Source organism: Argopecten irradians, chromosome 2, assembly GCF_041381155.1.
Source record: "Argopecten irradians isolate NY chromosome 2, Ai_NY, whole genome shotgun sequence".
Taxonomy (NCBI): Eukaryota; Metazoa; Mollusca; class Bivalvia; order Pectinida; family Pectinidae; genus Argopecten; species Argopecten irradians.
In genome coordinates this window covers 30063469-30075341 of record NC_091135.1, presented here as the reverse complement: position 1 = coordinate 30075341, position 11873 = coordinate 30063469, and the positions used below count along the sequence as shown (strand labels likewise).

Below are 11873 nucleotides of genomic sequence, written 5' to 3'. Positions count from 1 at the left end.
TTCGATCGTGAAGACATATTTCCTCATGACATCTGTCTCTCATGGTTATTACTCTATCAGATGTCCATATTTATACACATTTTGTTTATTTTATTATTGCGATACAAATTAATTAAACGTGTCTGATCGTTTCCTGAAACGGCCATGGATGGTCGAGTGTTTTTGCCGACCTGTGAGCCTTTTATCGTGTACAGGCTGATGAACTCGTACAGATCTAGAGTGTGCAGTAAGAAAGACAACTCTTGAAAACTTTTCTTTTCGGATCTAAATATCATGCAAGTCGAAGTAAACGATATTTGATTGTTTTCTTTTTTTATGAGCTAGGATGTAGAATGGTGACACCACTATAAATTATACATAATTCATCTTCCTTAGGGTTGTCAACCTCATCAGGCTGCATCGGCAGCATTAATGATCGCCGGAACGGATTTGCCAATTTAAAAAGGTCGAAATTAATATTGCGAATCCTTATTGATTTGATACAGTAAAGTTTTATCAACGATACTATCTAAATATCTGGTTTTATGTATAAATAATGACAGCCAACGATAAATCAAACTTTTTATACTTAAAGATGCTCCACCGCATACAAATCATAAAAGATATTCATTATTTGAACAATAATTAGGGTTTAATCGTGTATATAGATGTCTAATTAGCACAGAAAATAATATAAGAAAATTTATTTTGATTTCAATGCATGCGAAATCAGTACTTCATTCCATATAGATCATTGTGTCGGCGATTTTTTTTCGGGACGAAATAAATTATTTTTAATATTTTTATCTTGAAGGAAAATGAGAAGCTTAAACTTTTCAATAGTGGTAGTTATAGTGTAAAGTAGTAACTTTTGTAACTGAAGGAAAAAACATCGCCTGTTCCTGTTTTTGATAGAGAAAAGTAGCATTTATCAGCGTTGGAGCATCTTTAAATATCATATAAATGGTGGGTTCATTAAGTTATCAATAAAAACGTTTAACTTAAGCTAGCATCATTTCTAAGATTTGTTTAACAAAGTTCAAAACGTTTTATTGCATTATCACTTTTTCAACTTAAATTAAAAAGTTTTTTGAGTTCAGCCAAAGAAAATATTTAAGTACCAGCCTCAATACTTTTGAGTTTATGAAGTCATAGACAAAAAACGGAAGGACATTCTTCATAGACCCTAAAATAATGTACGTCCGTTTTTTTATCTATGACTTCATAAATCCTAATTTTATTGGAAATTATGCTTACAATTTAATTCAAATAACTTAATGAGATACAAATTAGGCACTGATTCCCTTGCTTTTACTCACTTTTATATAACACAAACTCAGATATGCGCATTGATATCGTATCCCACATTAAGTTTGGGCAATGACTGCGTCACTTTTAAAATTTCCTGCGAAAACGTTCTTCGAGTATGACGTCATCATACTCCACATGCAAATATTTCAGTCTATGCAAAAATAACACCAAACTTCTACATGTAACTAATAGAAATGAGTGTAACATATGATATTAAATTATTTCAACATAAGTTAAACTGTTTTATTTTCATTATCATTTTTACACCGTAAGTTGAAAGGCTTTTGCATTTTAATTATCCCTTTTCCGATTAAGTTTAAAAAGTGTTTTTTGGCTTAAGCTGACAAGTTTAGGTTTAAGACTTTTGTATGCCTGTATATATCACTTCGTGATAGGTTATATGCTTCATATATAACATATAGGAAGGCATTTCACATCTCAAATAGGTATATTATTTTAGGACTACTGTACTGGAAATAAAAAAGAAGGCTAGTTTTGAGAAAAAATGTTAAACAGCCTTTTTTGGCCGAAACATGCTGATTTTGCCATATTTTCATGCTATAATCTACAGTCGCCATTTTCATGACAAGGTCAGAAAGGACTCGGTGTGTATGCCTATGTACAGTACAACCGAATCCGGTCAAACGCTCCTTCTACATGCTATAAACACTTGTAAACATAATAGCACTGTTGACAGAAATATGTATTACACTATGTAGACTTGCAAAACTGAAGCGTAAAATTCCTTGCATAGTTTACTAATATTTACGAACAACACAACAATCTACGATTCAAAAGTAATATCTAAGGTTAGGACGGATGCATAGACACCTTATATCAACTAAATTATCTTCAAATACACCTAAGATGGCATGTAAAGTATGACTAGTTTTAAACCAGTCTTTTAACCTTAAACTAAAATGTTATTTCAACTTAAGTCTTTTACATTTTCACTTTTTCGAAAAGTTTTTTTGCATTATTATTTTTTGATTTTTTTCCCATTTATATCATTTTAAAAGCTGACATTTTAAAGTTAAACAGGTTTCAACTAAATTGGAAAAGAAAAAAAAGTGATAATGCAAAAAAAAAGTTATTGTTTTTAACTTGGGTTGAAATCTTTTCCGATGAAGCTAAAATCTTTAATTTAAAGTTATATGTGCCATAACTGGGCGAAGATTTTATTTTTTCTTCACTAATCTATTGAAAACCATAAAGTTTGATGAATAATACGATGTCCATATCAGCCGACACGGCAACTGCTTTACTAAACTGTAGTTGTACACATATTTGTGGTGATTGTCATGGCAACTTTCATCAGTACCATCAGCTTTATCCACGTTGGTTATAGAAATCTCTGTTCTTGGTTTGTTTCTTATGTATTTCCAGAAGAGCTTGCTGTTTTAAGTAACGTACAAAATTTACCCACTTGCGCCTTTTATGTCGGATTGACTGCTTGGCTTCAATGTAAAGATGAGGTTTCCAGTGTTTTCTAACCTGAGTTCTCTTGTTCACGGGTACATGCATTTTGTCATCTATAAGTTTGGTTAAGGTTCCAACGAAGACTTCCCAGACTCGATCAGTTGTGATATCATCATCTTGTAATACATTAGTGTCATGTGATAGTATCGAGTTCTTTATGTATAGCGTCATATCGCCCCTTGTGGTAATTCTGTTTCACATACAGTATTTGGAGGCGATTAAAATATGGTCACTACGCCCAGGACTTGGTAAAAGTCAACATAATAGTATCATGTGCTCAGGAACATGTGATATATCGTGAAATCCGGCCACCGTGTCATTTCGAAAACGATCGCGATGAAAACAAAAATGGCGATACCTTGTACATTTATAATAACTTACAGGTATCTCGCATTCCCATAATTATATATAAGGAATTGGAACCAGACTTAAGTTCCGTTAACTTAAAAAAAACTTAGAAGAATCAGATCCGAGTTCTGCTTATAAGCTCACGTTTACATTATACTAGTACACTACAGATACTATGAAGTTTATTTGATAGATAAATCAAGCCTGGATCCAGTGACAATCACTTTGGCGTAGACTTATACAGAATTAGGGTCTGGGAAAAAGGATATCGTAGAATGACTATACACTGTAGGATTGTTTCTGAAGGCTCTAGATTCAACCGTTTGACCAAATCATAAACACAAAAGTATTAATAATACCTGCTCAAATGATCAATATCGAGCTATTGAAGGTGTTATTTTGACATTTTAGAATACCATTACAATGCTCGGATTGCAAGATTGGATGACGATATGTCCAATCCTAGGGTTTAGTCTAAAAATCCGACCAAATATTTTTATGTCTGCATAATATTTAGATTGCATTTTTATACACAAATGAGCATTAACACCTTTCTAAATATATATCTTTATGTCAATGGAACCATATGGGTACTTCAAGCACCGGGAACTAATGATAAAATAGCAACATATAATATTAAAATAGCATCAAGGTACAAAGTACATTATCGACACCAACAATATGAAATAAACTAAAAATTCAGTAAATACCGTATTTAATCTAATAAGCGCCCCCATCTCTATAAGTGTCCTCCTACTTTCTTAAGGCTTCAATTTCACCTACTTCAAATTAAATGGAGACTGAAAATATGAAAACCTGTGTTTTTGGTTTTCTTTCTGATTTCTTTTGCAAATTGCTTTGTGGTTTATTACTTTGTATAATACTTTAATTTATAAAAGGCTAGTCCTTATTTATAATTTGTTTTCATTAAGTGCCTCCTTATTTGCTTCAGTTCTTTAAGCGATCTGGGCGCTAATTGGGTTGAATACGGTAGTATAAGTATTGAACTCCTCCATGTTCCAAACCTCTCTGGATCTGGAGTCAATACGTTAACGATGACATGCAATAAAACCTCCATTCTTGTGAAGACCTCAAATCAATCAATAAGTTCATTTCATATTTACAACTATGTAAAAAATATTCAAATATCAAAGATATTGACGTTAGGGTTTTTATCATTTTTCAAAGACAGAGTCAGAGCAACTATAATTTAAATTAAACAATAAAATAATAAAAACTAAAAACTGTTTAACTATCAGTGTCAAAATATGGCAACATGTGCAAATTAAAAACCTTCACAATTTAAAGTAAAATTCTTTTTTTTTTTCAATTCAGTTGTCAGTTTCTTGATATGCTCAAAGATATGTCATACATGTGGAGAAAGTTGCATAATGGTGTTATATAAACTATAAAACTTAACATGGATTATACATATAAACATTAGTGTGTAAAAGTTAACCCACAACCAAATTATCACAGAATTCAGTACATCAAAATCCTTCCTATGATTTCAATGACCAGGTCTTAGTCTTAATTGTGAATGTAAAAAACCCACATGCTCCAAAAGTTTTATAGTACATTGTATGTTAAAAGCAGTCCTGCAACATATATATATTTATAAAGAAATAATAAAAGACTTAAGCATGTAATTAAAGAAAAATAGCCATTGGATGTACCTGAAATAGCCATTGGATGTACCTGAATCTATCCTGGAGATAAAACACTGAAATATGTTTACCTTACATTAACATCATGATGTATATCAATGGTCTATTGATGGTAGATTACAGTGTAATACCACTAGGCCTAGTAAGGAGCAATAATCTTTCAAAAACTTTCGGAATAGTAAGTTGAGAAAAAATGTTTTTCTAGACAAAATTAAACATGTTGTATCTTTTATTGGTGTATAACCAGGGAATCCTAGATAGTCCCAACACTTGTATCTCTGGACCGATTAATAAGTCCGAACTGCCTGACTTGTGAATTTCCCAGAGCGCTGTACTCTGTTTAATTAGTCAACTAACAAGACTGTTACCTAATTTGGAATGCCAGTTTTCATGACTGGTGGTATCCCGGTTATCACTCTATTATATCAACTGCACACAACATGTAAATATTGCTCATCTCAATGTAATTTTACAAAACGAAACAAAATGTTAAAACAATTCGTTTATAAATTTGTGTACCAATTTACAGAATGGTAATGAAATTTAACAGCACATTTTACATTTTACTTCAATTTTTTTACATTGGCATGTGATACATGTTGCAGAACTGCCATGGTATTTTGGATGATCACTGGGTCTAGACTGCCGGTACATACTAGGTGACTCTTTATGACATCTACAGCAAACATTGCTAAATATTCAATATATACCCTATATATATAGAATATACATAATTCATTGAAATATGAACATTACAATTGGTTAAGAGTATGCAGTAATCACAGGCATCTAAATAATGTTTTTACAAATGGCACAGTTACAGACTTACTCTAGATCCGAGTACAATGGAGCTGTACACACATGGTCACACAAGGAGGTTTAAACAAGATCAAGTACGGTAGAAAATGGAAAATATTTTAAAAAAAAAATAAGTCATAGAAAGTAAAAAGATTATATGGCAATGTGATAGAAACTACAATCATACATAGCATTTCAAATTTTAATTTCTGAATATCCTATCTATAAATTGGAGCTGTATTTATAAACACTGACTCAAAATTTAATAACAGAATGATTTTTCAGCTACAATTAATACAACAACTGGATTTCTGGAGGATATGTTTGACCTGTTATGAGATCGTTTGGTAATCAAAAACAACTAATATATTGGCTAAATTTACAGTTTGTGAAAAACAGATTTCTTCAGAAATGGAATAAGACCCAATGTATACAGCGTCCACTTTCACTCAATTTGCATGCAGTCATAACTTTAAAGATAAAAACAATAATTGAAAAATGAAAATAGCAGATAGAATATCAAACGATGTTCTGATTATCTTCATTAACAATTTACACATTAATGGTAAGTGCATACGTAAATATAATGAGAAATAGTTTATGATGATATAGTAACTTTTGTCTGGATAGTCCTCAGACTGTAGCATTCTGACATATCAGAGTTACTCCCCTTTGTTTCACTCTGTCAGTACTTTATGTACGAAAAGCATTAAAGAAACTCTGATCACTGGAGTCTGACGTTATGTTTAGAGTTTATAAAAGGTATTTATACATGTATATATATATATATGTGTTTTATATTATTGACAAAACTTCAAACTCTTGTGCTATGATATATCAGATGAAAAGGTAAACCATATACAATCTAAATTAATAATAGTAAATCATATTATTATACCTCATGTTTATAACAGTGTCTGTGATAAGTTGATACACATCACATGGCGGGGAAATAGAATGTCACATTTCCCTCAGGGGGGAAAAACATTGTATTTCCCTGGGGCATGTGCCCCTATATGGTGACCGCCCGTCTTTCACACAGAGTTATCTCCCCTTGTGATTGTACAACAATGACAGACGAAGCGTAAAACAACATTTTTCACTCATCAATTCAAGTAATAATTAACCCAGAGGAGCGAATCTCGAATTTTCGGTGTAATAAACAATCTACGTCCCCAGTGACAGTGTGATATGAAGGTTTATTTACCCTCAGATGTAATATTTCCCAAGGGCTTGTTTCCCTCAGGCAAGCCCTCGGGAAATATTACACTTTTGGGTAAAATAAACTTCATATCACACTACCATCGGGGCTATAAATGCATAATATACATTGTATAAGGCACCTATTGTTTGACAAATGTATATCTAACGAATAAGGCACATATAGGCATCATGATTTACATTGTATTTATAGCTATCCAGTGATAGTTTTTTGTTTGTTTTTTAACTCCTCCAATATACACAAGCAAAACTAATGTTTTCGACTTTTAGTAAAAACTTGACGGATAGACAGAAAAATAAATCATGCTATGAATAGAAATGGTTACTCAACTCTAAAGCATAGTCCATTTCAAAAATAGCATATAGATCCAAGAGTTATCTCCCTTTACATTGTTGATGTCAAGTTTATATATAGCAAGTTTCAAGAAAATACCAGTACATTCTATATGGATCTAAATATCACAGCAATAAAATATGTACCTTATATACACGTAGAGGAATTTGGACACAATGTGACCCAGACCTCAAGACCATGAAACAGTCCTAAAGTACAGTAAGTTTTAAGACTTGGTCAATCAAAAATGATGTCACAAAATGTGACGTCATATTTGGTTGGTGTATTAGTCTATAATTAATTCTAAGATTGTTTCATGATCCAGGAGCCTGATCTATCTTAGAGCATGGTAGTAGAGAACAAGAATGCAATGAAACAATAAATGATTGATACAGAGTAGAGCTATTGTTACTGATTATAGCCATAGAGAGGATTGGGTGATGGGTCTGTTGTCTGATTTACTGGAGCAGCTGTCGACGTGGCTGTGGCTGCAGGTGTGGTTGTCGACGTGGCTGTGGCAGGATATTGTCCTGTAACTGTTTGTGTAGTAGGTGACACTGTATATGGTGCTCCAGGATACACCGAGATTTGACCTTGGATCACCTGGTCATATGATGGTGGTTTGGTGTCACTCTGAGTCTGGCTCACACACTCAGTGTAAGATGGGGGCTGTGGGAAGTTTTGGGGGCCCGCTTGATTTGTGTACGCCTGTGGATGTTCATTATCTACAATTCTTGCTTGGTCCTGTTCCAACAAAAAAATGAACTCATTGGTATAGACATGCACAATGTCAACAGATTTATAAATGATGCTTATTTTTACCCACGACCCTCATTTTTTCCCCAACTTTTCTACGAAAACAAAATTAAAAGTCGGGATTTCGATCTCAGACTCCGGTTTCGGTCATTACCTTAGAGTGAAAGACATTAAAAAACAATTTAAATCCTCTCGACTTACTGACCCTATTTTTTTTGCCAATGTAACCCTAAACAGACATATTATTTGTTTGGCCTAATTAAAAATCCAAACCATGTGAATCATAGGTGTACTAAGTTTACCGTTTATATAAGCTTGGTATATACCGGTATGCCAATATAACCTCCAAAAAGTGCCTGGGATAGAATTCAATATGGTGGCCAGCCTCTTGATGACATAATAACTGGAAGTTCATCCCAGCTTTATTTGCAATGATAGCATTTTTATTTGTGATTATAAGTGTACAGAACTGCATTTATGAACTTTCTCATCAAACTTGTATTTGGGACTTTGAGAAAAGAAAAGAAAGATGAGATGAAGTGAAAATCAAATTAAAATTCAAAGATGTTGCATTCTGTATCCAGTTGTTTGAACATCTTACTAATCACAAGATATACTTATAGCTAGCTTCTGCAATGGGTACATGTATAATGCATTACAAGGCAAGGACATACAGTAGAATATGATTTAAAAAAAAAATCAAAAGTGAATTACCAATTAATCCTATCTTTATAAATACCACAGCTATATAAATGAGCATCACTTACATGAGTTATAACAGGAATAGTTTGTCTTGTCCTCTCCACAACAATGAAGTTACGCTGGGTTGTTCTACTCGCCCTTAAACGCTGAGCTCGGGCATAAAAGTAAAATATCCAGAAAAGCACTTTCAAGAATATAAGAATCACCAAAATACTGAAATGGAACAGGTGATAAGTAGTTATCTTTTGCATTTAATTTAAGCAGTAAATCTTATAGCAACTTTCGCATGACATATATATACAATGTATACATATAAAATACATGTACATGTATAGATAGATCTATAGGAACTTATGTACATGTACATGGTAGCATTAGACTAGAGCAGGATTAAATTAACATAATTAATTAGTTCATACATAATTCATATTTTATATCAATATCACATATTCCTATTCAAAATGAGTGCCTTTTCAGAATGTCCAAATTGCTAAATATAAGCACATTTATAAGTAAACAGAACAGAGTTGACTGGACCTGCCATTTACATATATACATGTAACATCCTTGATGTCTCAAAGGATTACTTAATTAAGTCATAGCAAATTAAAACTAAGATGTAATACTTAGATGCAGTTGTTCTTTTTGCCTGAACTGACTTCAGTTTTGCTATAACTTACATGTACTGTATTCTAGGGATTTGTGAATAATAGTGATAGTGATAGTAACTCCTGGAATGTCAAGAATGAATACAAACTATATATAGCTAGATTAAAAATTACAAATTAAAAGAGTGCACTTACAAATAAAGGTAATCCATTGTTGTTTTGGGACTCTCTTACCTAAAATAGAAAGGATACAATAAATGTATCTTATACCTATGGTCGATAATTATGATTATTATATAAACTTAACTAATTCTTAGATCCCTGTGGCTATACATACAATGTACAGGGGAATTCATGTACACATATTTCCATTCTACTTTCAGTTTCCCGTTTGATCTATGTTAAACCAAATGGGCAATATCACGCTATGAACTCCAATCTGGTCAAGCGTATGAATATTTAACGTTTCCGCCGCGGCACTGACAATGTATGCAGTGTACATGTATGCTTACGCCTATACATAACGGTCAAATAATTTAAAAAGTGGTTTTAAAATTATGCATTCCATGAAATCTAATAGTATTATCGTGTTGACAAAATAGCATGTATTAAAAAATATCATCGCATAATTTTTTGTTCGCTTGTTTTGAAACGTTTTGTGTTGAATTATATCCATAATCTGATACTGTGGCTGTTCCGTTTATTAATTAAACTTGGTGACGTCAACACTATAGCGCAAGCGGGAAATTCAAAGGATATATGTGCATAGTTTTGAATTTGAATGATTGTAATGGAAATATAAATAAACTGTTACCAGATTGGACATACAGTTGATATGAAGCCCATCCGTCTGGAAGATAAATAGAATGGCGTCCTAACGGGCGCCATGAATATCTATCTTCCTTCCAGATGGGCTTCATATCAACTGTATGTCCAATCTGGTAACAGTTTATTGCTTAAGCATTAATTGGTATTAAACTCTTCTGACAATATATATTTCATTACATAATCGAGATTATACATGTACATGTATATTGACATATATTGTCATACGTGTATATGTGTACATGAACTAGTCCGCTAAACCTGCCTATATTATTAGGATTATTTTTTCCTAATATATTCGACAAAAAAAACAAAAAAAAAAACGTTATAATATTGGCAGGTTTAGCGGACTAAAACATGGACATGTCGATCCGAGAGTGTGGTAGGTCCTATGTCATACGTTAACGTTATTTGTATAATTTGTTACAGTACACAGGTACATATAACGTTACATGTACTTGTAATGAAAATGTAATACATGTAGGAAGTTTGATCGAATATCACAAGGAAGTCAATTTTAAATAATCAAGTCAATAATATTGTAGAAGGCTCAGAGACATTATAATTTCTCTCAATATCCATGTATTTGACACAATATTACAACCTATGTCATAGAATCTATATAAAAGTAGCGGGTCGGTGTTGTACTGGTTACATACAACATCCGGGTGGAGTACGTAAGTTATACAGATTTAACTGTTTAGTTAGACTATTGCTTAAGTTAGATTTTTCAGTCGGTCAGATTTCGCATAATACGCCTCTTATATCAACAGAAATAAACAGACGATGATGATCTTGCTTCTGATTAAGTATACTTACGTTCTTCGTTTTCAGTATCGATTGCTAAAATTAGAAACTGTACTTTGCCCCAAAGCCATCGGACGGTTCGCCCCAAAGTGATGTCGCACCCAGATGGTTCGGCCCGATACAGTTGCGCATATACATGTAAAGTATCTGCCGTTGTAAATTGACGTACAAAACAATGTACTTCATGAAGATTGCAATAATATGACTGAAGAAAAGGAATTATTATGGAGCAACCATATTTTTTGTAACCAAATATAGAATATACATGTACAGTATCTGCCGTTGTAAATACGTGGAAGTTTTGATATATTTGTATATTGACCATGGCCATGGTGAAGTGTGAGTGTATGAGAAAGTGATATTGCAGAATGTTAGTTATTATATAATGTATTGTCGTGCATGTGTACGTGGTTACCTCATCTATATATGAATTCTACTTTCACTTTCATCTCTATCCTGTGTTTCTATTGGTTCTTCCTAAACCGTACTCTCATTGGGCCGGTTAGCTATAAGGCACGGTTTCACTTCTTTAGCTCCTCGAGCTGGTCAGACTCATTCTTCTCTCTTTCCTTCTGTCCTGCTGTCTATGTGTAGAACGTGTGTGTGTTTGTTCTCGTTAGTAGCTATGTACTAGCTGACCGTTGAGGTGGTGTGATGTCCCTGTGTCCTGTGACTTACCTGTAATGTGTCCTTGGTGTGTGCGTACGTTATACAGGCGAAGCCGCTGGCTGACCTGCCATGCGTGAGCACTGTACATGTGAACATTATTATATTTGTTGATAAACTCTTTAACTGTATTAAATGTGTTGTTTCTTTGTCAGTACGGAACCCCAAACAGAACCTGGGTATATGAGGCGGACGTAGGTTCAGTCCTACTACAAATACACGTACAAAACAATGTACTTCATGATGAAGATTGCAATTATATGACTGAAGAAAAGGCATTATTATGGAGCAGCCATATTTTTTGTAACCAAATATAGAATTTATGAGATGTAAAAATTTAATCTACTTTAGGACACAGGGACCTGGCACGAA

The 11873-nt window shown here is 33.2% G+C and overlaps 1 protein-coding gene across 1 annotated transcript; it reads right to left on the bottom strand.

The window, feature by feature from the left end:
• Positions 1-3668: 3668 nt before the first annotated feature.
• Positions 3669-10957, bottom strand: LOC138315093 (mucin-5AC-like). Its single transcript, XM_069255834.1, has 4 exons — positions 10848-10957; positions 9399-9437; positions 8661-8808; positions 3669-7881 (listed from the first exon to the last, which is right to left on the bottom strand). The coding sequence occupies exons 2-4, from the start codon at positions 9413-9415 to the stop codon at positions 7546-7548; spliced, it is 501 nt and encodes a 166-aa protein (XP_069111935.1). The 5' UTR covers positions 9416-9437; positions 10848-10957; the 3' UTR covers positions 3669-7545.
• Between the last annotated feature and the right edge of the window lie 916 nt (positions 10958-11873).

Coding starts and splice junctions, on each gene's coding strand:
- LOC138315093 (XM_069255834.1), bottom strand. Junction 7,882..8,660: donor CTATTCCTGTTATAACTCAT/GTAAGTGATGCT, acceptor TTGTTGGAACAG/GACCAAGCAAGAATTGTAGA.